General features: G+C 38.8%; 1 protein-coding gene across 1 annotated transcript in view; it reads left to right on the forward strand.

Moving 5' to 3' along the window:
- Nucleotides 1-26,811, forward strand: part of dcbld2 (discoidin, CUB and LCCL domain containing 2) — a 42,253-nt gene that overhangs the window by 12,852 nt on the left and 2,590 nt on the right. Inside the window, exons 2-12 of the mRNA XM_026912699.3 lie at nt 5,447-5,671; nt 8,178-8,315; nt 16,182-16,233; nt 16,329-16,401; nt 21,403-21,536; nt 21,740-21,780; nt 23,851-24,066; nt 24,183-24,307; nt 24,846-24,993; nt 25,098-25,223; nt 25,443-25,536. Coding sequence (XP_026768500.2) covers nt 5,447-5,671; nt 8,178-8,315; nt 16,182-16,233; nt 16,329-16,401; nt 21,403-21,536; nt 21,740-21,780; nt 23,851-24,066; nt 24,183-24,307; nt 24,846-24,993; nt 25,098-25,223; nt 25,443-25,536 — 1,372 coding nt within the window. The remainder of the gene's footprint in view (nt 1-5,446; nt 5,672-8,177; nt 8,316-16,181; nt 16,234-16,328; nt 16,402-21,402; nt 21,537-21,739; nt 21,781-23,850; nt 24,067-24,182; nt 24,308-24,845; nt 24,994-25,097; nt 25,224-25,442; nt 25,537-26,811) is intronic.

The raw sequence follows: 26,811 nt of genomic DNA on the forward strand, positions 1-26,811 counted from the left end.
GATGTACAGTGTGTGTGTGTGTGTGTGTGTGTGTGTGTGTGTGTGTGTGTGTGCGCGTGTGTGTGAGGAATAAAACAGAAACTGAGAGAGCCATGTGCTCATGTTGCACTGAAAGTCCCACATGGAGCTGAGTGTTGCTGTGAAGACTAGATGTGTAGCTGTAGAAAGACACATTTGATGCGAGACTCTATAGATCGTAAAGCCTCATGACACGATAAACTGGTGTTATAATCCATTTAATGTGCACCTCCACTGGTCATGAGCTGCCTTCTTTCTGCTGTTCTTCGACTTCCTTCTTTTTGTTGTACTTCAGGAAAATGATGACTGTTTCTCCAGATATTTCAGTAAGACTTTATTTAAAGGCTGTCTGTATAAAGGCTTTATAACACACACGACTGACATCAGACTAGAACTGGACTGAAATGGCCATTTTGTAACTGATGCAAATTTAAAGACCTACACATTCAAATAATCAATAAAGGTATATCGCCTGATATAAATATAGATGTTTAGATGATTTATATTATATTATAATATTGTTTTTAGAGCCAGAATTGGCCATACTGGGGAAAATTATATACTCTGTAGAAATTTAAAAATCGGTTCATAATGTGGTGAAGTGTCTGGAGTTTCTTCTCTTTAGCTGACTATTAGTTTTATTTAAACAGAGCTTTACTGAGATTATTGTCAATTTTACAAACTTAAATGAAACAAATAACCAGCATGAAGTTTCAGAGGGCTGCACTTCCAAACAAACACCAATGTAAATAAGTACTCCAGCATTATCAAGCTAATCTCTCATCTACACATCAGTAGCATAGGACTGATTGCCATGGACATTCTTTTCGAAACTTATTTACAGTGGACGTCTAGGGGCAATTATTGCTGACGTCAATAAACATTTATGTAACATATGATTATATAAAACACATTCACACGTTCTCAAACAGGTGCATTTGTTAATTAAGATCTAAATCTGTATAATTTGTAGACTTGCGTTAGATGTAGTAGACTTGCGTTAGATGTAGTAGGCTTGCGTTAGATGTGTTGGACTTGCGTTAGATGTGTTGGACTTGCGTTAGATGTGTTGGACTTGCGTTAGATGTAGTAGGCTTGCGTTCGATGTGTTAGACTTGCATTAGATGTGTTAGACTTGAGTTAGATGTAGTAGACTTGCGTTAGATGACCTGCATTAGATGTAGTAGATTTGCATTCGATGAAGTAGACTTGTGTTGGATGTAGTAGACTTGTGTTAGATGTGTTGGACTTGCGTTAGATGTAGTAGGCTTGCGTTCGATGTAGTAGGCTTGCATTAGATGTGTTAGACTTGCGTTTGATGTAGTAGACTTGCGTTAGATGACTTGCGTTAGATGTAGTAGATTTGCATTCGATGTAGTAGATTTGCATTCGATGTAGTAGACTTGTGTTAGATGTAGTAGACCTGCGTTAGATGACTTGCGGTAGATGTGTTAGACTTGCGTTAGATGTAGTAGACTTGTGTTAGATGTAGTAGACCTGCGTTAGATGACTTGCGTTAGATGTAGTAGACTTGCGTTAGATGTAGTAGACTTGTGTTAGATGTAGTAGACTTGCGTTAGATGTAGTAGACTTGAGTTAGATGACTTGCGTTTGATGTAGAAGACTTGCGTTTCATGTCATACACTTGCATTAGATGACTTGCCTTAGACGTAGTAGACTTGCGTTCGACATGGTTGACTTGCGTTAGATGTAGTAGACTTGTTAGATGACTTGTGTTCAATATAGTAGACTTGCGTTAGATGTAGTAGACTTGCGTTTGATGTATAGACTTGCGTTAGATGTAGTAGACTTGCGTTAGATGTAGTAGACTTGCGTTCGACATGGTAGACTTGCGTTAGATGTAGTAGACTTGCGTTAGATGTAGTAGACTTGCGTTAGATGTAGTCTTGCGTTAGACGTAGTAGTCTTGCGTTAGACGTAGTAGACTAGCGTTCGCTGTAGTAGTCTTGCGTTAGACGTAGTAGACTTGCGTTCAACATGGTAGACTTGCGTTAGATGTAGTAGACTTGCGTTCAACATGGTAGACTTGCGTTAGATGTAGTAGACTTGCATTCAATGTAGTAGTCTTGCGTTCGATGTAGTAGACTTGCGTTAGACGTAGTAGACTAGCGTTCGCTGTAGTAGTCTTGCGGTAGATGTAGTGGTCTTGTGTTTGATGTAGTAGACTTGCGTTCGATATAGTAGACTTGCGTTTGATATAGTAGACTTGCGTTTGATGTAGTAGACTTGTGTTTGATGTAGTAGACTTGCGTTTGATGTAGTAGACTTGCGTTTGATGTAGTAGACTTGCGTTTGATGTAGTAGACTTGTGTTTGATGTAGTAGTCTTGCGGTAGATGTAGTAGTCTTGTGTTTGATGTAGTAGACTTGTGTTTGATGTAGTAGTCTTGCGTTCGATGTAGTAGATTTGCGTTCGATATAGTAGACTTGTGTTTGATGTTGTAGTCTTGCGTTCGATATAGTAGACTTGTGTTTGATGTAGTAGTCTTGCGGTAGATGTAGTAGTCTTGTGTTTGATGTAGTAGTCTTGCGGTAGATGTAGTAGTCTTGCGTTTGATGTAGTAGACTTGTGTTTGATGTAGTAGTCTTGCGTTCGATATAATAGACTTGTGTTCGATGTAGTAGTCTTGCGTTCGATGTAGTAGATTTGCGTTCGATATAGTAGACTTGTGTTTGATGTTGTAGTCTTGCGTTCGATATAGTAGACTTGTGTTTGATGTAGTAGACTTGTGTTTGATGTTGTAGTCTTGCGTTCGATATAGTAGACTTGTGTTTGATGTAGTAGTCTTGCGGTAGATGTAGTAGTCTTGTGTTTGATGTAGTAGTCTTGCGTTCGATGTAGTAGACTTGTGTTTGATGTAGTAGTCTTGCGGTAGATGTAGTAGTCTTGTGTTTGATGTAGTAGTCTTGCGTTCGATGTAGTAGAATTGCGTTCGATATAGTAGACTTGAGTTAGATGTAGTAGACTTGTGTTTGATGTAGTAGACTTGTGTTTGATGTAGTAGACTTGTGTTTGATGTAGTAGTCTTGCGTTCGATATAGTAAACTTGTGTTAACGTTCATTGTCTTGAGTTCAACACTGCTCAGAGACATTTAAATAAACAAAATTTTTCGTTCTTTTGTCAGTACAGGAAAACCTTTATTTGAGATTATTGTCCAGTGGAATCGCACATACACTATAGATGCAACAGAAAATGATTGGGTTGAAAAAAGTATTCCTTTAAAGTATACTGGGGGCTCTCAAGTGTCATATTGTTATAAAATTGTAATCCCTACGATGCTGCAGCCACCAGTGACCAAAACTCCAGATGAATATTATTGCACCTATTATTGTTTGCACACGCACACAGACATTTTCTGTGACTGATTAGCACTTCTAACACATTATGGTGCATTGTTTATTTCTGACTTCTGATCACAGTGGATGCTCAGAGCTTGAAAAGATGATACACTAACAAAGAAAATGGCTGAGCTTTCCAAGCTGGTAAATTGGAGTAAATAATAACTACATGACGTTCTGTTTAAATCGATAAGCTCAAATGTACAGTACTGTGCAAAAGTCTTAGGCACCCTATTTATTTTTAGTACAGTTTTTTTGGAATTCTGCATTATTGAGTCAGTACAAAAACATTTTAGATTTCCAAACATTACTTTTCCAAAAAACAAAAAAAGAAGTTACAGAAGAATGTTTGTATGTCAGTAAAGAAAGCAGCATATTACATAAAAGACCACTTTTCAGACAGAAGACATAATGAAGTCTGCTGGGTTTTACTCCAAAAATAGGAAGCAAGTGTGATAGTCAAAGTCTCCAGAAGACCTGTGGCTGCTTCTGCAAGATGCTCAGTAACACTTACAGCTCATTTCCTTATAAAACTGCACACACTGTACCTGAGACTACTATATTTTTTTAAGGGTCATCACACCAAATATTGACTTTGTTTCAGTTATTACTGTTTATTGCTTTTTATAGTTTTTTAAAGTGTAGAAGCATTTAATTTAATTATTTTTGAAGTCATCTTTACTTTACAGCATTTCTTTGCATGTGCCTAAGATTTTTGCACAGTACTGTACATCATTACGTATTATACATTATTATACAACCCCAAAGTGATACTGTTCTATGGTAGAAAGCTATGCTTGCTAATTAAACAACCGGTCTGTTATGTGATTCACCTGTCTCTGCAAGCATAACAGGTTATATTATCATTCACTTTGTCTCAGTTGTGCATTTTAATCAGTGAAAATTGCTTTAAAATTAGCAGTGCAATTCTGCTTCGTTGAATTTGGTTTAATAGTGGGAAATATGACCATGAATGGCGTTTCATTGCACTTTTCCTAGTAGGAGCTTGGATATTCCTGCTTTCTGAGTTTATATAGTATATATAATATGTACTCTTAAGCAAGCATCATATTCATAAATGTTTTCCTTTAGAACATAGAAAATCTTGTTTGTTTTTGCCTTTTCTCAACTGGCATTGGCTGTTTATATATTCCAGCCTGGATAAATCAGTAGCCTCGGTGACAGCGACAAGCAGATTGTATGACTGCTTTTTATATTATTTATTTTTTCATAGTTGCCCAATGTACAGCATATGTAGTGGTCAAAGGCATTTAAAATCCCCCTACCTTTTCCTTCCATTAACAAAGCCATTGTTTCCACTGTATATACATGTATAGATGTAATGCACTCCAGTCGGTTCTTACATTTATTGGTGATGTGACTTGCATGCTCTACTTGTTCCCGAACCCCACAGCCTGCAGCACGCCACACATTGAGCAAGGACACAATCTTGCCGTCAGTAGGACTATTTTTACTAAATGGATTAATTAGCCTTCACGGTTGATAGACAGTGATAGAGACACACACACCCAGGGATGTGGAACTGCGAAAATAAAGACGATGAGAGGAAAGAACACCATGGCTCATAGCCAAAATATTAACCGAAGACTCGAGGGCATGAATGTGACATGCTACATCAGAGACATTATCTGGACAGGATTATGGAGTCAGTCCTCTCTCTGGGAAGTCAAGTACTGAAAGAAAATGAGTAGGCTCATTCTTCTTAGTTTGCTCTTAAATCCGCTTAGTTCATTGGTTTTCCAGCTGACCCAACTGTCAGATTGGTCTAGATCATAAATTTATGATTCGTCCATCCTCGTATTCTCACACATTATTCTATAAATATGTTATTCAGTGCTCAATCATATTGATTGTTCTTGAAAGAAAGAAAGCCTTCAAATACAAGGTTACCAATATTTGTTAAGAGGATGATTGAAATTCACATGTGTACTCTTAAGGTTAGCTCAACATGACAAAACTAAATACCTTATAGTGTGGATAGTCAGATACAGATGCATATTATCATTTGTGTGATATTATCATTAGTGTGTGTATGTGTGTGTTGCAGGCGATGGCTGTGGGCACACGGTGCTTGGCGCAGGAAGCGGTAGCCTGGCATCTCTGGGCTACCCTCTCTTTTACCCTGCACACTCAGTGTGTGAGTGGGAGATTAGTGGGAGCGCCGGACACACACTCCTCCTGCGCGTGGCGGACCTCGACATCGATACACACAACTGCCAGGTGTCCTACCTCCGGCTGTTCGATGGTATCGGAGCAGGCAGGACAGAGATAGGTGAGAGGGGCTTTCTGTTTTAACAGCTTTCACATTTCCGCATTCACAGGCTACTGCAACTGTTCACAGTTCACAGATATTCTTCCGACTTGCGTAAGACTGATGAGTCTGTGCAGGTTGGGGATCACATGACTTTCAGAAATCAACATGAATAAGCCACTAAGCTTCAGTTGAGCATCAGAGCCACTAATATAACAGATTCGAGCTCAAATTTAAAAGATTTTTAGAAATTTCTGTATGAAAAATTAGTATAATTTAACTAGACAGATTTGAATTGGTCTAGTTTGGAAGTGATCATGATCAGTAATGTGTATGTATTGAATAGACTGATACCACACTCACAGCTTTTTTTTAAATAGTGCAGAGTGGTGGGCACTATACAGTAGAACACTGTACACTCCTGGGCAGAAAAAATGGGACAAGCCCAAAATAGCTAAATATTAAGCTTTTGATTGTCTTAACAACGAATCATTGGTCAGAAAATTAGCAAGAATTAAACAAGTAAATGAAGTAACTTCGTATGAGAGAGCTTTTCCCTCAGATTTTTAAAAATGTTTAAGCCTTGTGGGGAAACTTGCAGACAGCATTTTACAGAAAGAAGTGTCAGTGTTGTTCCATTCAATGTTGATGGCTTCAAACAGTTGACGAGTATTTGAAAAATGTTTCCCGGTTAGTTTGTGTTTAATGTGAGACCAAATATTCTCTATAGGGTTCAGTTGTGGACTCTGACCAGGCTAAATCATCAGCCTGATGGACTTATTCTCAAGCTACTTTTTGTTGGTCTTTGCAGTGTGTGCAGGAGCGTTGTCTTGTAGAAAACTAACTATCTTTCCTCTTTAGAAAACAACTTTTAAGCCTTTCTGCCATACTCTAAAGCATTAATTGATGTTTCAGAGTGAAGCAGCTCACCCATACTAGCAGCTGAAAAGGCTTCCCACACCATGACACCTCTTCCTCCTTGCTTAACTGTGCTAGAGATGCATTCACTAATGTATTTCTCACCAGATCTTCGAAGACACCTCTGTGGAGCATCACCATGCAACTCACATCATGATTCATCAGTCCACACAACTCCACTGAACCACTCTGAATCAAACTTTCCATATCCTGCCAAAAACTTCATTCTGTTTTTGATGTTTTTCTGAGACATCAATGGCTTTTTAACACATCTTCTAGACAAAAAAAAAAAACATGTATTAGATAACCATTAGATAGCCATTTTGGCTTGGCTTGGCCCATCTTTTTTGCTCAGGAATGCACATATACATTCATATCATGAGATTGATGATGAAAGGGTTGTGCGGTCTTTATGATAATAAACAAAAAAGTTAAAAATACAAAAATTAAGGACATGATTAAGAACATTTGGCATTTTTGTATACTATAAACTATTTTTAATAATTTTTCGTAAATTTTTTCTCATAGTAATTGACATGACTATGTTACTTATATTACTAATGCTCTATTATTTAAAACATTGTCAAATTAATAAGCTGTGACACTGAAGGTTTCTCTCTGTGTGTCCCAGTCTCTGTGTTTAAAAAGTTTATTCCCTACAAAGTGCAAAATGCATTACATGTCAAATTGTTTTGGCCTGTTGCAGTGCATAAGGATTTATTTTAGGAGTGTGCTGGATTTTTCTGAACCATGCTTTCAGACAAAATGGTCTTAAAAGCACAATATAGTGAATAGGGCCTCATACATTTAATATGCATGTAGTGTGTGTCGATGAAGGAAGCACATAGCTCCATTTATTTTTATTCAAATATCTCCATTTATTTTTGTTCAAATAAAAAAAAGTATTTAAAGTATTTTTCATACATGCAGCTGTTGCGCATATATCATTGCTGCATTGTATCGTCTCAGAAGCAGGCAGGCACGTCCTTTGTTCTCAAATTCTAGCAGCTCTGGTGCACAAACTCAAAATACTCCATCCATTCATTAAACTAGCAAAGTGGATTTGCTGGAGAAGCTGTCCAGATTTATCTGATTAGAGACATCCAAATGCCACCGGAGTCAGTTGGAATATCTCTTTAAAAGAGGACGACCTGCAGTGTCTCTATTGATTCGTATTATATTCATACCTCAGACACATCTGTGGTGTCTGTCAATAAATTGTGGATTGAATGTCTCACTAGGGTATATGAAGCTTTTAAGGCTTTCTGCAGGAGCACATGCCTTCATGTCTCTATTTGCAAGTCATTTGTTCTAAGTAACGGTGCTCTGAACATTGTTTTGCCAAGAGCACCCAGTTCTCTGGAAGTCTTAAAAAGGGACAAGCTAACGCTGTTGTTCTTAGCTGGCAGTGAATCATAATCCTACCGCCTGCTTCATGCAGGAGCACTTAACCAGTGGATTGAATCCAGATTCTCAATAAACTGCGTAAAACTAGGCTTAGTGTCTCCACGATGACGCTAAATGTGCCTTTGAGCCACTTAACCTTCACAATCTCTGTATTTCTCTTCAGCGCTCACTTCCTGACGCCTTCCTCTCTCTGTGTGTGCAGTGAAGTTGTGTCATGGAGATGTGAGCGGTCCGAGGGAAGTGAAGTCGTCTGGCCATCAGGTCACGGTGCAGTTTATGAGCGGCCCACACAGCCTCGGGCGCGGCTTCTTCCTCTCCTACGCCAGCAGCCAGCAGCCAGGTAAACACACTTTCAGCTCTGACTCACTCTCACACACACACACTCCAGCTGCACCACGCATGGTATTACATGGGGCTCTGTGAAGGATATAACAGACCTAGTCTGCTTTGTTAGACAGTTTTATACGCCTTTTCTACTAACACTGAGCCGGGTATGATTCAGGCAATGAGCAGACGGTTTTAAAGAGCAACCCACGTTTCCAGCGGTTTGAGGGCGAGCTGTTAAGTAATCAGATGTAGGAGTTTATTAAAGGCATAAAAGTAATAAAAAAAAAACACAAACAACACACTTTCTCTTTTCATTTGAGAATATATTTAACCATCCAAAGTCAAACCCATCAGCATATGGATACACACAGTACCAAGACATCATCTAGACAACAATTACATAGTTAAATAAATAAGATTATATCAAAATATTTGTTTTTGGTACTGATTTGTTGGTGGATGTTGTATGTTTTTTTTTGTTTTCCTGTGAGAAGTTAATGGTAGTGTCATACTGATGTCACAGGATGATATTGCTAGCACATTTACAATGGAGTTTAATGGAAGGAAGAATTTCAGTGAACTCAGACGTACACGATAACGGTCAGGTTTTAATTGTCTTAACAACAAATCACTGGTCAGGAAATTAGCAAGAATTAAACAAGTAGATAAAGTAATCTAGTATGGGATAGATTTTCCCTTTGATTTTTTTTTTTTTTTTTTAAAGTTTAAGCTTTGTGGGGAAACTTACATACAGCTTTTTACAGAAAGAAGTGTCAGTGTTTGATTCAAGTGATTCATTTGAAATTCAAGTATTTGAAAAATGTTTCCCGGTTAGTTTGTGTTTAATGTGAGACCAAATATTCTCTATAGGGTTCAGTTGTGGACTCTGACCAGGCTAAATCATCAGCCTGATGGACTTATTCTCAAGCTACTTTTTGTTGGTCTTTGCAGTGTGTGCAGGAGCGTTGTCTTGTAGAAAACTAACGCCCGAAAACAACTTTTAAGCCTTTCTGCCATACTCTAAAGCATTAATTGATGTTTCAGAGTGAAGCAGCTCACCCATACCAGCAGCTGAAAAGGCTTCCCACACCATGACACCTCTTCCTCCTTGCTTAACTGTGCTAGAGATGCATTCACTAATGTATTTCTCACCAGATCTTCGAAGACACCTCTGTGGAGCATCACCATGCAACTCACATCATGATTCATCAGTCCACACAACTCCACTGAACCACTCTGAATCAAACTTTCCATATCCTGCCAACAACTTCATTCTGTTTTTGATGTTTTTCTGAGACATCAGTGGCTTTTTAACACATCTTTTAACACAGTCAGGTTTTGCTGTTAGCTACTAAGAACAAAAGAACACGAGCTTCTTTTCCCACTCACCATTTTCCAGCAACATTCAGTGTCATATTAAGAGAACTCCACTGTATGAGAACTCCACTGTAGAAGTAGTAGAGACAGTAAATGTTTGCCTCAGAGTCTCAGAATGCAGAATGAAGAGTATGATGGCTCTGATGGTGGTATAGCATGAAAGCCTAGCATCAGAAACTGATCTGTACAGATCAGGAGGTGAGAGAGCTGGACAGACTGAAGGACTAAAGCACTGCTGCATCGCTCTCTTTAGGTAGAGATAAAACAAGGGCTAATGCTACGTTTGTGGTGCTTTGTAGGTGGTAATAACGTCATTTCCCACCGCAGCATGTTCAGTGTGCGAAGTGGGGGAAAAAATGAGAAAAACGTCTCCATGAAAGTGTGTCTTTTGTTTGCTCTTGGAGCACGTGAAGCTCACAATAAGCACACTTTTACATTTACAGGCCTGAGTGGCTGCGTTCTACTGCAGTGAACATCACTCATTCATGCAACACTTTGGACTGAAATTGTAGCACAGCAACTACAGCAGACAATAGCGAGTAGCGTTAGCAGCAAGCTAGCCGGTTAACGTCAGTGATAACTTTAATGTTGATGATTCAAAACGGTGATTAGTAAGGTCAATGTATTGTATAGTAATGCATAGTATTATAGATTTAACCAAGTATAAATAAATTGTATATTAACTGATTTAAAGCCAATACTGCTATAAACTCATTTAAAAATAGTGTTCAAAAAGTGTTCACAGGTGCACCGCCATGTTGATTTGTCGTCACTCCGTAAACAGATGGTACTTGAGAAGACTACCCCAAGTTGAAATTGCAAGCTGGAATTACAAGTTGCAACTTCGCCTCGAGCGCAGCATTAATCCCACTGGCACCACTTTCAGCAGCTAGCTGAGCGGCATTGTAGGTAATCTAGGAAACTAAACAGAAAAGCTTGTTGATGAAAGAGGTTTAAACCAAAAGTAAACTCAGGATCATGAACTAATCATGAAATAAATCTTTTACACAATTGAGGACCGCATAATAATTATAAATATTGATATGCAAGTTGTTCAGGAAGGATTTTTCCTTTGACATTGTAAGTTTTTAAAACCTACCAGGACGTTGTCATCGTATTTTAATGAGTTTTATTTTAATGGCGAAAGAATTACATATATAAAACGTCATAGTGTCACTGAAACCGAGCCGATTATGCTGCAAATGAACTCAAGCATGGCCCAGATCTAGATCAGACTAATAAAAGTGCTGTTTGTGGTGTGCTTTGGTCATCTTTGAACTGAGATGATAGACAGTGTGCGTGGCTTTTGTGTAGTTGGTTTGGGTGATTATATATGAACCTCGTTTGAAAATGTATGAATAAGTGGCATACAAAAGTAATCGCACTGTGATGTTAAGTGTATCACTGTGATCGAGGAGGAACTATGATTCGTTCCTGTCTGTGATGAGAGGAATGACAGTGAAACCTGCTTGACTTGAGTTGAAACAAAACATGACCAGTGTTACATCAGTGCGCTTTCGGGCAATTTGTGTGCAACATCATCATACAAAATCATCTATACAAAAACACGACTGGCTCTGTGATGTGAAACCATGTGAAACCTTGTGTTTCCAGTTTTGGCCCGATACACAGAATCAGGTTGGTGTATTTCTGGGAACTGTCCTCGGACCACAGGGAAAAAGAACACAGTGGGTGTTATTAACGGACGTGTGAAATTGTGTGATGAAAAAATCACAACTGCATTTCTGTTTATATTACAATGAACTGGAAACAAATGTTGGCAGGGTATCTGTGTGTGTGGGAGTGTGTGTGTATGTGTGTGTGTGCGTGTGAGTTTGTGTGTATGTGTATGTGTGTCCACTCGAAACTGCACCTCTCACGAGGTTGGCGTAGGAGTTGCCATGGCGACGGCTCTGTGTGTTTGTACAGATGAGAGATGGGAGGGGCCTCATGTGCAACTGATTAAGGGGAGAGAAAAAGGGAGAGTGAAATTCTTTCTGACCATTTCTAACAGAAGTCATGATTGCATTAGTGCAGACACAGGCAGTAAAACCTCTGCTGTCCTCTGTGTGTGTGTGTGTGTGTGTGTGTGTGTAAGAGAGAGAGAGAGAGGGAGAGGAGAGAGGGAGATTCTGGAAGAAAAAGAGGAATAAAATCTCGTTTTCTGCCTCTGTGTCTCCAGAGACAGGGTGTGCCTATGATGATATATCACTTTGCAAATAGAATTAATAAATGCGAAAGGAAGTGATGTCATATCTGGAGGTTGCAGTGTAGGAACTTGAGGTCAAGAATAATGTTTGGAAGCGGACGAGGAACAGAGCAGCGGGAATGTGAGCGTCTGTGCATTATCTCTGTGTCTGCATATCGTCAATGCCTGTCCAAATAGTCTAGACTAGAACAAGTGGAATAGCTGTGTCTCAAATCACATACTTATCTATTAGATGATTCTGAGTAACAGACTGGTGTGAACAATGTATGTAAGAACTATCAGTTCAGTGAGCTAGCCTGTGTTGGTTAGCCCTGAGCACAACATAACACTATTGTTTGCATCACATGCATTTTTAAACATGATTTCATTTGAGTACAGAACAGTTATTAGTTATTAGGGCTACTGATTTTAAGAATTCTAAATACCAACTTACAGCATGTTTAATATACAAACATAGATTGTATAGATGTTCAAGATTAATAAGTTACAGTAAATAGGTAAATATAAAGGTTTGTTATATATTTTTCCAGATAGCCTTTAAGAATTATATATATATATATATATATATATATATATATATATATATATATATATATATATGCACACACACACACACACACACATATACATACATATATATATATATATATATATATATATATATATATATATATATATATATGTGCACACACACACACACACATATATATATATATATATATATATATATATATATATATATATATATATATATGAATGTATACATATATGTATATATGTATATGTACAAGGTATCACACCAATCCTAAACATAGGATTATTTTCTTATAACGGCATGTCTTAAAGTGTTGCCACAGCTAATAACACACACACACACACACACACACACACACACAAACATATCAGATAAGGGCACTGGACAGCTTGGAACATCCTCAGCTTTCACACCATTGGAATTCCAGCGGCTTTAAAGGGGGTTTGTGTGTGTGTGTGTGCGTGTGTGTGCGTGCGCATTAGTCTGTCTTGCTTTCCAATTATGATAAAGCTTCTTGCCTTGTGGGGTGCCTACTAGTTTATTTCCCAGAAAACAAAGGGAGATATAGAGAGCCTGCTTATAAGCGAGGGATAGCAGAAGAAAGAGCAGAGAGAGCTCTGTGTGTGTGTGTGTGTGTGTGTGTGAGAGAGAGAGAGAGAGAGAGAGAGTGTGTGTGTGAGAGAGAGAGAGCGAGAGAGGAAGAGATCCGCTTTCAGATGAGTCAGGATGACAGGAGCAGACAGTGCCAGGCTGTGCGTTTGAGTAATGGACTATATTACACCACACACTACCACAAGATACATCTTGCCTTCCTGTCACACACACAAACACACATACACACACACTTCCTGTCTTTTTGTGGTTGTTATTATTGATTGATGAAACCCAACACACAGCCAGTCCACATTACTCCATTACAGTGAGAGGGGAAGATGTATAGAATACATAAGTAACATTTGAAGTTTAGAAACCTCACACACACACACACACACACATACACACACACCACACAGGGATCAATAATATCACCACAGCAACATACTGAACACTGTTATATCTGTAGGAGAGAGAATTAATGAGCAACACAGAGAGCTCAGTACGAAGTGTTGCCAGATTTAGTGGATTCTTTTACATTTGAGCTTTTCTAAATCACAGTGTGTACAGAAAAATGGCCTGGGCTTGTAGAAATAATATAGTGTTGATGTTATTTACAGACATTAGTGCCTAAATGTGCATGCTTATATTGTATGTGTATAACAACCCAAGCGTCATTCTACCAAATAGCACATTTATTCACTGTATGAATTTGTATAGATTGCCTAATGTAAACTATATGCCTTAAAGTATGTGGACATCAGATCATCACACCCATATTTGGTTCTTAACCAATCCGTTGCCACAAAGTTGAATGTTTCTGCAAGCAGTAGCATTAAGATTTCCCCTTTACTGGAACTAATGGTCCCAAACATTGTCAAGGTCCAGCATGACAATGCTCCTGTGCACAAATTGAGCTCCATGAAGACATGGTGTGTTAAGGTTGGAGTGGAAGAACTCGAGCGTCCTGCACAGAGTCCTGACCTCAACAACACTGAACACCTTTGGGATGAACAGGAACCCCGACTGCACCTCAGGCCCAACATCAGCCTGATCTCATTAATGCTCTTGTGGCTGAATAAACACAAATCCCCACAGCCACGCTCCAAAATCTAGTGGAAAGCCTTCCTAAAAAAGTGGAGGTTATTATAACAGCAAAGGGGGACTAAATCTGAAATGGGATGTTCAACAAGCACATATGGGTGTGATGATCAGGTGTCCACAAACTTCCAGCTTACACCTCACCTGAGATCACATAGATAAGCTAATCCAGTTTGTTTACTTTGCACCAGGGATCTCCTGATAAAATGACATATGGAACAAATCTTATTTCATCTTATTTTCTTACATAATGCTGTAAATGTGAACATATATCCAAAATGTAATTTCATCTCTTTTGTGTTAGATTAATGCATTTCCATATGTTACCATCTACCCGTATTTATTTATTTATTTTTGAACCCAATCAAGTTCCTCACACCAATGGTTCTCATCCCTTTTGTGTACGGCCAAAATTTCCCCTCCCTCTGGACTCATACACTCATACTACAGCAAACTCTGCTTGCAAGGGATGGGACGGGACTGCCCTGAAAACCCTTTGGCTGTGTAATCTGCTATAGTTGTAAACATGTTACACTGCTACCTCTAATGCCACTCCTAGCATGTACATAACTTTATCATATACAGCGGCTATCAGACACACAGAAGAACATGACAACATTAGAGTACAGTACAGTATTACACTAACATTAGATTACAGTATTACACATTCGGGCATGTTAACTAGCTAGCCATATTGCTCCTATATTGAATTTGTAACTAGCATAAGCTAGCTGGCTAGTATCAGAATCCCTCCTATTCCTCATTCACTGGAAAACCTTGTGAGGAAATATCTTACATATAAATTGAATGGCTTGTTTGTAAAAACGTAAAGATGTACTGTAATTGTAATTGTTTTGTTTGCTGAAAGGGTTAAAAAGCAGCTCACAAGTTTAGTAAATGAATAAGGTAGCCGAGCACTGTTTAGCTAGCTAGTAGCTTGTTACCCTGATTGCTTAGCTAAATAGACTTGCCCATGTTAACTAACATTACTTTAGCAAAAGAACATTGGTCATTTTGCCATTTCACCTTTCACACATACTATGTTACATTATGTGCTGAACATCTCTTGATATTTAGCTGTGTTATCCTGAAGCAGAATATTTTTTCTCTGGTAAGTGAGCGAGGAGCAGCTGAGTATCACACTCTCCTCCAAGACATAATGAGTTTTTTTGTTCTGTTTTGTTTTGTTTTTTTAAAGGCATAAACAGTTAGGGTTTGAGATAGGTGTAAGACCTTGTGGATTAAAATGAGAGTGTATTTGCTAAAAATATTGCAGGGATCATTCTGTACTCCCTTCAGATGGATAGGGACGTGTTCGCCCGCCATTAAATCTACACTCACAGTGATGATCATTTTAAGGTGTTTTGTAGTAGAGTACTCAAAAACATGAGGTCTGAAAATGAGAAATCTTTACTCTATATTTAAAATAAACACTCTGATATGTGTGTACACCTAGGGTTAGGGTACACCTTTTTAGAGGAAGTGACAAAAACAGTTGAATAATGTAGTATCCAAAATGATTTGAATGTGATTAAGTCTATACTCCCTGTATTCAAATCACCAAAGCCTCTTAAAAAAAAATAAAAAAATAAAAAAAAGCAATTTACAAAGGGGGTCAGTAGCAATTTTATCATAAAATGTAGTGTTTTAGAGATTTTGTTTATGGATGTATTCAGAATAATGTTGTCTTGTCACTGATATTTAGAGCATCTACATTGAAATATTCAACTCCTCTTTAAGCGGGAATCTTTTTTTTTTTTTTTTTTTTTTATAAAACTAAGCCCTCTTCAAACACAGATTTAGTCTGAATCTCTGTGTCTGAAGTTTGCACTCAGTGTTCTTTCTATTTTGCTGAAGATTAAACTCAAGCCCCAGCACCACATTTTAATGTAAAATAAGCAATTGATGTGTATCTTTGATGTGTATATTCCTATTTATGTCAGGAAAGAGGTAACCAATTAATCGACTGCTTGTGCTGGAGATAATTGATAAACATCTGGCAACTCTGTTGTTAGGTCAGAAAATACACTGTAAATAACTGTTTTTTTCCCTTCTCTCTGCAGATCTGATCTCTTGTTTGGAGAAAGGAAATGACTTTACTGAAGCCGAGTTCAGGTACGCTTTGTGAAATATTTGTGTGCATGCACTACACAGCCATAGAAATGTGCATATATGCAGTATATATTTGTGTGTTTCTCTCTTTTCTACAGTAAATTCTGTCCTGCCGGGTGTCTGACTGATTTTGGCGAGGTGTCTGGGACCATACCCCATGGCTACAGAGATGTACGTGCACACATGTACATACACACCACAACAAAAGCCCTTTGTTTCAGTCTGTTCCTCTCGTTCTTGATGTCTCTGGGTGATGACCTCATCCTGCCTTGGCTGCACGCTGGAGCATTAGTGGTCCCATGCTTATGACCTCATGAGAGGCGCGGTTGATAGTTTTCAACACCAATCTGTAGCTCTGTAGCTGGGAAGGAATTGTTTCACTTCATGCAATATCAACTTCAGAGGGTCCACTGCACAAAGGCTAGTACCAAAGGATCCAGTTGTGTAGTTTTTGGTACTCAGGATTATTATGATGAAGAACTAATGATACTCCAGGATACACTCTACACACTCTTAGTGGGGAAAAAAAGGGTTACTGATGATTTAACAGCTCTATCTTTCCAAATAGGTTCTGTTTAGAAACTCTGGTGAAAGGGAAAGCCACTGTTGTAGGGTTCTGTGTCGACCCATACGACTGTTTAAGGGATCTCCTAGAGGAAGAAACTGAAATACTGTAGTGCTAGATAGAACCTTATTTTCTGGAAGTATTAAGAATGAATGAATAAATAAATAAATAAATAAAAAATAAATAAAAAAATATTGGCTTCCATAAACAGAATATAAAAGGTTCCACATGGTGTTTTTACAAATAAAAAACATGAATAATTTGATTCAAATGAGCTTTTGTTTTGTTTTGTTTTTTTTCCTGGCCTACTCAAATGGTAAATTTCTCAAATTCTCAGTTTCAACCCATTATAGACAAAGAGGCCTCAAATCCTCAAGTCGCACCCTATATGACCTAAAAACTGTGGTTGAAATTAAAATAATTTGAATTTAATTGCAATACTGATTTTTCATTTTGTAATTATATTCACTACCATATTGGACATCATTTTGTAATTATATTTGACCTTGCAGCTAATCAGAAACAATGTTAATCCGGAAATTAATTCTGAACTTATCGATAGAGTGGTTTGCACACTGAAATGATGCGTTCCAGGTGTCTCTCTGGAAAGAAATTATCACCCCAAGTACCTTTAGCTCCCGTTTGGGCTAGTTCTCGCTTTCTGAATGTTAAGTAGAAAAACACAGTTTCAGGGAGGACGGACTGACATTCTACACTTTGACTCAGTTTGACTTTCCCTGTGAGTGTGTGTGTGCTGTATATGAGAGTCTCTATGGGAGATGTTAGGTCAGTGTTTGGCTGATCAGTTTTGTAATGCAGGCCAGCTGACAGCAGAATAAAGTCGTCCTGTACAGCTCTCATACACGCCGAGTATCACAGGCCTCATGCGACTGTGTGTACGCGAGAACATGTGTATGATTTGTGGGAGCAGGGCACGCACGTGTGCAGCTCAGCAGCTGGACCTGGCAGCGATTTTATTTTGCCAGTAGGAAGTGGTGTATGTTTTGCGGTGCGCGTGTGTGTGTGTTGAGAGTTTGCCTGCTGCCTGTGGTCGGCCTGTGGTGGAGAGCGAAAGAGGGAGAGAAATGTCAGTTTTCAAACAGACAGCTCTCTTAATTCCAGTGCTAGTTTGGCAGTGCCTGTGGGAACTGTGTGTGTGTGTGTGTGTGTGTGTGTGTGTGTTACCATCTGCCTGCCATGCTGCGTTTTAGCAATCATGTGTGGCACAGTAATTAAAGCCAAACCCACAGCGACTCTTTAATGACATACACTGCTACAGTATTTCATGTCACCAACAACAGTGTCGCTGTGGAATCGCTCCCAGTGACATCATCAGCCAAGTCATGTCTCTTGTGGCTTATGGCTCATTTAGTCAGCATCAACCATTGCAATCTTGCGTCAATCTATCTCGTTCTCTCTGCCTCTCTCTCTCTCTTTTTCTCTCCCCACTGAAGGACATTACATAATAAATATAAATAAAGCTGGTGTCTCACCATTTTGCAATTTTCTGTTATATTCCTCATGCAATAGCTCTGTCTCTTGAATACTTTTAGCATGAGTAGTGTATTCACAAAAGGGGTGAAGCCACCAGACAGCACTATGAACTTTTTATTGTTATGTTTTACCAAATCTGTTATAATCAGTGTGTCTTTTCAGTTTAGCTTCAAATTTTGGACGTAGAAATAAATTGACAGAGTCATTAGACAGATCTAAGTCCACTTATCTGTGAGGTTGAATCCAGTTCATGCAGAGGGCCCAGCAGTGGCTTTTTTGCAATCCTGGGATTTGAACTGACAACCTTCAGGTCACTAGTACAGAACCTTTGACCTACCAGTGCTCCGGTTTAAAATGTGTATGCCATCTCTTTCCCATTTTCCCATAGCTGCTCTTTATTCACAGGAAAGCCCGTACTGATGTATAGCAGAGGTCCTGATGCGAACCCACCAAAGTATTTTAGAGAACAGAACTGTAGCAGAGTGTTCAATGCATGAAACAATGGCCGTAGTTCAGTGACGTAGTTCAGTGCAGACTTAACTAAACATGATCTCAAACTGCTTCTGTAGCAGATCCTTTGTTTTCTCATTCAATCACGTGCATTTACAGTGCCTCCAGAAAGTATTCACCCCCTAGTGATTATTTCTTTTTGCTACCTTGCAACATCAACTATATTACTCCTGCTCCTTCTGACATGACTCTCTACAGAAATAAAAATATATATATATTAAATTATTTATTTATTTAAGTACTGTTCGAAGAAATTTTTTAGAATTATTTAAAAATAACAAATCTAAACACTGCTTATTTGATAAATATTCACCCTTCCAGGGACAGTACTTAAGCTGTTTTAATTTGTCTCAGATATGTCTCTATGAGCTTTGCACATTTTGATTTTGGCATTTTCTCCCATTCCTTAATGCAAATTCTCTCCCAGATTCGATGGAGAACGTTGGTGGACAGCACTTTTCAGGTTATGCCACACATTTCAGATTTCAGATTAAATCATCACAAATCATCAGATTTCCCTTTGGGCTTTGACCTGGCCATTCAATTCAATCAAATTTTATTTGCATAGCGCTTTTAACAATTGACATTGTCACGACGCAGCTTTACAGAAATATATAAATCCAGGAAATAAATTTGACATATATGAATTTTCCCTAATTAGTAAGCCAGAGGCAATGGCAAAGAAAAACCCCCTGAGACGAAGAAACCTTGAGAGGAACCGGACTCAAAAGGGAACCCATCTTCATTTGAGTGACTCCGGATAGTGCGATTGTGAATAATTCCCTTCTATAACTGTGTAGTACATGGACAGAAAGTACAATTGTGTAACTGGGAAAATTATAGTTTTCACATGGAGTCTAATTTGTTGAAGTTATCCACTGTTCACTGATGTAGACTTGAGTGCAAAACTGTTCCATACATGGCCATATCAGAACACAAACCTTCTTTTGTTTCCTAGTCATTCTTTTGTAGTTTATGCCTTGCGTTTTTGCTCATTGTCCTGATGGGATGTAAATTTTCACCCTAGACAAAGATTTTTGGCTGACTGGAACACGTTCTCCTCAGGAATTTGCCTGTATTTGGCTCTATCCATGTTGCCCTTGATGACAAGATTTCCATTTCCTCCTGCTGAAAAGCAACCCCAGAGCATGATGCTACCACCACCATTTTTGATGGTAGGAATGGTGTCACCTGGGTTTTGGGCTGTATTTGGTCTATACTACACATAGCACATATTTAATTTTTGTAGAGAGTCACTTTAAAAGGAGCAGGAGAAATCTAATTGTAATGTACTTCAATACAGGGGGGGGTGAATACTTTCTGGAGGCACTGTATGTAAATGATTCAGCTGAAAGCAGCTCGTCAGACCAGAGACTAGCTACAGAGATAGAGACATTAGGTCTGAAAGGGGAGAGTTTTCACAGACTTTAATAGATTTTTAAAATTTTATGTACAGACTCTGGACTGATTAGTTGAATGACGTCGTGGCTATTACAAAAAAAAAAACCTGACAACGAAAACAGTGTTTCAAGATGAATTGACAGATGTGTGTATTTATTCTTCTCACTTTAAAACCATCATTGGTGTCCAGCTACCTTCCATCAAAGACAATCATCACAAACTCTGCTTACGGAGGGTGAGAAGTATAATCAAAGTCACCTCTCACCCCAACCATGGTCTGTTTTCTCCTTTATCATCTGGGAAACGCTGCAGGAGTCTTCGCTGTCGCATTAGCAGACTCAGGAAAAGTTTCTGCCCATCACCTGTCAGCTTTCTGAATTCTGAACTCAGGCGCTGAAGTGTTCACTCCTATTCTAACCCATGTTATAAAAAAAAAGCCCACTGTACTGTACAGTATTAATGCTGTGTGCACTCTTAAATACCATCTGTATCTTGTCATTTGCAATACCATGGTAACTTGCCCTTACACCTCATTCAGATCTTGCCTCCTTGCACATTACTGACTAATTACTACGTGCACCGTCTATAACTGCACTGAGCTGCTCTCTACTTTCTCTACCAGATATATACACCTCATATCTCTATACAGTGCACCTGTATATTTGTACAACTAGTCATTTGCACTGAGCTGGTCTCTACTTTCTCTACCTCATACCTTGCACATGCCTATACATAAATATATATATGTATATTTATAGACATATTGCTATTTGCACTTCTGTTAGGTGCTAAACTGCATTTCATTGGCTCCGTACTCATACTCTGTACAATGACAGTAAAGTTGAATCGAATCTACCTAATCTAATCTAAAAAGCGTGTGTGTCTCGTCTGTGCAGAGTCAGTGAGAAGTAACATCAAGCGCCACTACAAAATAAAACCAGTTCACATGTCTGAAACATTGAGCTGTACATGAATAGCTAATGATTTAAGCATTAAGAGATAACTGTAGTTGTCAATCAGCCATGTTATATGCTTATCAAGAACTTTATGAAACTGGACCTTCACAAATGTTACTTGAAGACCTTGTATCTATATCAGCATTATTTTCTTTCGTTTTTTTTTTTTTTTTTTTTTTTTTTTTTTTTTTTTAAGTACTGACTAAGTAGGCCTATAAAAGGTAAAATCTGTATGTGTGTCTCTAGTCGTCGTCTCTGTGTCTGGCTGGTATCCATGCCGGCGTGGTGTCGAACACACTAGGAGGCCGTGTCAGTGTAGTGAGCAGTACAGGCATCCCGCACTATGATAGCACACTGGCCAACAATGTCACCTCTGTAGGGTGAGTAACCACTGTTTTATTATATGCAACCTTTCCTTTTCCTTTGCCTTCCCACTTGCCTTTTCACAAGTGGATCTATATATCCTTGGTGCATCATTTTTACTTTGTCCTTGAGGTCCCTCTGCATTATCAGTGAACAGACAAATTGATTGATTTCTGTAGTCGAGTCTTCAATCTCCATGTTTATCTCTTTCTGTCTCCAGAGGGAACCTCTCCCCCAGTCTCTTCACCTTTAGAACCAGTGGTAAGTCTGCCCGAGCTATCTGAGCCTGTCCCAGGCCACTTTCATTACTAAGCCTGCACAATATATTGCCCTTTTTTTTTGGTCGTTGAAATACTGATATTGCACAGGGTCATAATATGCAAATGAGTTCTCGAACAAACAGCTAAAATGATTTATTGTGTCCTGTAAGCATCCTGACCAGCATTAGTCATTTTAGGTACAGCTTTTACAAGATACAATAAATCTAAATCATTTTGGTCAATCTTTAACCTGATCACATCTCCGGTGTGTTTGTAATAAACTGCAAGGCATATCACAACTGCAATACATCACAATATAATGACGATTTGATGCGTTGTCCAGCTGTGCAGCTGTGCTAATAACTCCTACTGAGTTAACTGTCTGTTTCTGTAGATTCGAGTGTAACTGACACTGTGTATTCCTCTGTGGAGAGATTGGCCAGGCATATACGCACTCAGCGCCACAATCACTGGCCTCCCCTTGAGAAACTAAAAGCACTGAACCTCTTACTGTAACGTCTAACACGGTTGGAGGCAGTTATAGAGAGATCTTATCTCTTAAGCAAACCTTAACTTCTAACAATTTAAGCTCCTTCATATTGTTAGTTTCGTGTATGCGGAATTCCCTCTTCACTTCAGACCACAGGTTTACTGACAGCAATTCACAATTCAGACCCGCCAGTCTTTCACAGTTTGCGTCAGAGCTCCGCATTGTAGCATTGGAGTACGCTGGAACACATACACAACAAAATATGCCAAAAAAGAAGTCTTTTCCTTAATAAAAATGGCAGATGAGCTAATCCACATATGATTCTGAAATAACTGAGAATGTTTTGAACTCTTTATTTTAACTGGAAGCCCGGCCCCCTTGCCCGTATCTCACATTAGTAATGTTTTGGCTATGTGCTGGATTTACGTATTATTCAACAAGTATATAGTCAACATCAGTTACATATATTTATTAAGGATGCCACTGAAAATTTTCAGCCAAAAATTGTCAATTTTGAGTGAAAAAAATTAATAGGCCTACACATCTAACATTTACAAATAATTTTAATGGTAACTATAATTGGACAGTGACTGAAATCACTGTTTTTGCTTGTTTGTTTGTTTGTTTGTTTTTGTTTTTTGTTGGTTTCTTTTGCTTTGCTCTCATGCACCATGGCATTGCTCTCCGCACTCTCCGCATTCAAACAGTTTGAGCAGCAGATCAGCAGTGAAAATGTCACCCATGGAGAATCGTTTTCATGGTTTCTATGAGGGACATTAGACAAGTGATTTGTTAAAGGATTATACTGAAAATGTATAATCCTTTAACAAAACTCAGTTGTTTATCCTGGAAATGAAGCGATGAACAGTGGAAAGCCAGGGTACACCATACGATTTTTGACCCAAATGTGCTGTTGCAGACAAAAATCGCACTTCATAAATGAATTCTGGCAGTGTCTGAAATTTTTTTTATTAAAATACCTATTACAGTGCTGCTGCAGCACTAGAATTACACGAAACTTATGGAGAACACATCTGATTGCAGAGTCTGTTAGTAATAATCAGAACTGCTGAAACAAAAAAGTCAGAATAAAAAGACCACTGAAATCACACAGTGTAAAACTGGCTGGAGTTCTCCTTATAGCCTTAACTCAGAGGAGTGCAGGGGGATGTGTGTGGCACAGTTTTACTTTGACACTGAAAATTAAACCTTGATGTTCACTCTTATGAATAGGCAAGTCATTAGCCATTTTGCTGCTGGCACTGGAATGATGGCTCCAATCTGCAGCTACTGACACTGACATGGAAGGGAAAGGGATTGTAAATGGGAGCAACCTCACATTTATACCCCTGAGAAACAGACATAGTCAGAGGCGACAACATAGTCTGAGGAGCGTGAGTGCAATTTTTAGGAAATAGATTTTTTTTTTTTCCAAGGGTGATGGTTTGTTCTTGCAAGAATATAATTTTCACCCAGTTTTGTGAAAGGTGCCAATAGTTCTAGAGCTGACTGTAGGTACTGGGAAGATGGAGCAGTCATATCTAGATTATGTTCTTAACCTCTTATTCTCTGTGTTTCTAGGCTGCTATGGTACACTGGGCTTGGAGTCAGGGGTGATCAGTGATTCTCAGATCTCAGTCTCCTCTGTGTGGGAGTGGGGTCGTCACGGCGATAAGCCTTCGATGTGGGCACCTTCAGGGGCACGGCTTAAAAAGCCTGGGCTTCCCTGGGCAGCCGCCAACAGCGACTCAAAACAGTGGATACAGGTGGACCTGAAGAAAGAGAAACGAGTGACAGGTGTGTGTGTGTGTGTGTGTGTGTGAGAGAGAGAGAGAGAGAGAGAGAGAGGTAAAGGGGAAGAGTGGCTAGAAGTGAGTCTTAAATGATAAGAACCTGTTTACTTCCTTATTCAGGAATCATCACCACTGGCTCCGCCTTACCCGAATTCCAGTTTTATGTGTCAGCCTATCGAGTGCACTATAGCCGTGATGGACAGGACTGGATAGCCTATCAGGAAACAGGCTCAAATCAAGACAAGGTATATAAATCTGCCAACACACTGCCATATATGGGTATATGGGTGTGTGTGTGTGTGTGTGTGTGTGTGTGTGTGTGTGTGTGTGTGTGTGTGTGTGTGTGTGTGTGTGTGTGTGTGTGTGTGTGTGTGTGTGTGTGTGTTTTTTTTCATGCTGTATGAAATGTTGTGACTTTACAGACTGCCTGTTTCAGCAAATAGCATTAAGTGCACTTGCTGGTCATTAATAATGCATAGCCATCAATTGGCAGAAAGCTTAACGAGGAGCTCATTGATTGGCTGCATTTAAGCGGAGGGCTGTAAACCATTGTTCTGGCAGTGATGTAATACTGTGCCGAGGGGGCCAATAGCATTGACTAGACCGAGTGAATAAATGGTAAATCTATTCTGTCTTTTCTGTTTAAATCAACAATACAGATGGCTCAACTGTGCTGTAATGACACAAAGTCATTGATCGCCCCAGTGAAACAATGGCGCATGACTTGAGTAAAGGGCGAATATTTGCTATTCCGTGGCCACTGATCACATGTGTTCATGACAGGTCTTCCAAGGGAATACCAACTACCTTCAGGAAGTACGGAACAACTTCATCCCACCTATTGAAGCGCGGTTTATCAGAATAACCCCTGTGCAGTGGCATCAGAGGATTGCACTAAAAATGGAGCTGCTTGGCTGTCAAGTATCTACAGGTAGGACTAATCACACGTCTGACTTGAGGATAGGGATCAAATAAGATCGTCGAGGTAGACCTCTTGGCTTTATGCTGAATTGCTTTTCTATTTCTGTTGTACAGTGACTCCGCGAATGTTCAATCCAGTCCCTCCTCCTCCAAAAAGAAACACCGTACCTCCACTACAGGAGCAGACGACACACACGCCTAACATCCGAAACACCACCGTGCCTCCTCACTCTCATAACGGTGAGAATGATCTACTGGAGACGAGACTACCTTGTGTGGTTATGTAAAATTACAACGGATCAGAGACATTTTTTCAGAATGTTCAATTTACAGTTTGTTTCCCAACAAAAAGCTCTTTTAGTTTTGTTTCATGGTTTATTTTAGTCTGTGAATACTACCCAGGTGTTTTCAAACTGTGAGTGCTGGTGTAAGTGCTGTTATGTTGTGCGTCTGTCTCAGAGGTGGCGTTAGTGGCCGTGTTGGTTCCTGTGCTGGTGGTGGTTCTCACAGCTCCAGTGCTGTTGATCGTGTGTGCGTGGCTATGGAAGAGCAGGTTAGTAAGCCATACATCTCATTTACTTCAGGGAATAAGGCTTTTCAAAATGAGACTGATATCATAGCAGGCAGTATGACAGTATTGTATCGCTATTGTGATGTGTTACATCACAGCTTTAATCAGGTGCCATTACTTATGACACTTACCAACAAATTACTCACAGTAAATTCCTGACTTCTGAATCAAAATCTAGTTATGTAGCAGCTGTTTAATTCCTCCTCTTTTCTTTTCTGAATAATTATACAGTTGTGTGCAAAGGTTTGCACACCCTAAGAACAAACTATAAGAAATGTAATTTATACTTTTTCGGGAGAATTTTATAGATTTCTTAATTAATACAAATAATAAAAATGATCAGTCATATTTTTATATATGAAATATAATAGTCTTTTTTGTTGATAAATTGTAAAAGAAAGGTACATTTTACTAACTATATTTTGCTAACTTTTGCACAAAATTTGTTTTTCAGTTTTTTTGGTTTTTTTTACACATACCCCTTGCTGTTTTTCTGGCACTTTGTTTCTTAAATAGTGACACTGTAATATCATGTCTTTTCTATCTGACAGTGGGCTAAAACTAATGTGAGCCAAGTCAGGTTTAAACCTGTTCCAAGTTTTTTGCACAAGCCGAGCTCACATTAGAGGTAGGGGATATGACAAAAAAATATTGTAGTGATACTCATCACGATATTTAGTTGCACTGAGGTTTTCCAACAAAGAGCTGAAAACAGTGGAACACCACTTAAGTATTTAATGAGGAAAAGATGAGAAAATGAAATTGTTAAAAAAAAAAACAAGTGCTAATCCATTAGAACTCCAACGGTACTTAGAAAAGTTAATCATGATAATATATAGCAAATTGGTGTCATGTCATATCACCCAGTCCTAGCTCAGAGGTCATTTTGTGAGTGCAGACCAGGGCTTCAGCTAACACACTGCAAAAACTGACATCTTACCAAGTCAAAATATCTGCAATATAGTCAAATTTATCTACTATTTTCTATTATAAGATTACAGTAAACTAAATACAAGATTATTAAAGCTATTTCGAGACATTTTTTGCTCAGTTTAAGCTTTACATTTTCTTATTCTATTGGCAGATAATTTTGCTTCTTTCTAGAAATAAATGCTTAAAATGAGCTAAATTATCTGCTAATAGAACAATAGAATAGAATAGCTCAAGCTTAAATTAGTTTTGGTCTCCTGATCAGAAGGTTGAGAGTTCAAATCCCAACACCACCCAGCTGCCACTACTGGGTCCTTGAGCAAGGCC

The sequence above is a fragment of the Pangasianodon hypophthalmus genome, chromosome 5 (assembly GCF_027358585.1).
Source record: "Pangasianodon hypophthalmus isolate fPanHyp1 chromosome 5, fPanHyp1.pri, whole genome shotgun sequence".
NCBI lineage: Eukaryota > Metazoa > Chordata > Actinopteri > Siluriformes > Pangasiidae > Pangasianodon > Pangasianodon hypophthalmus.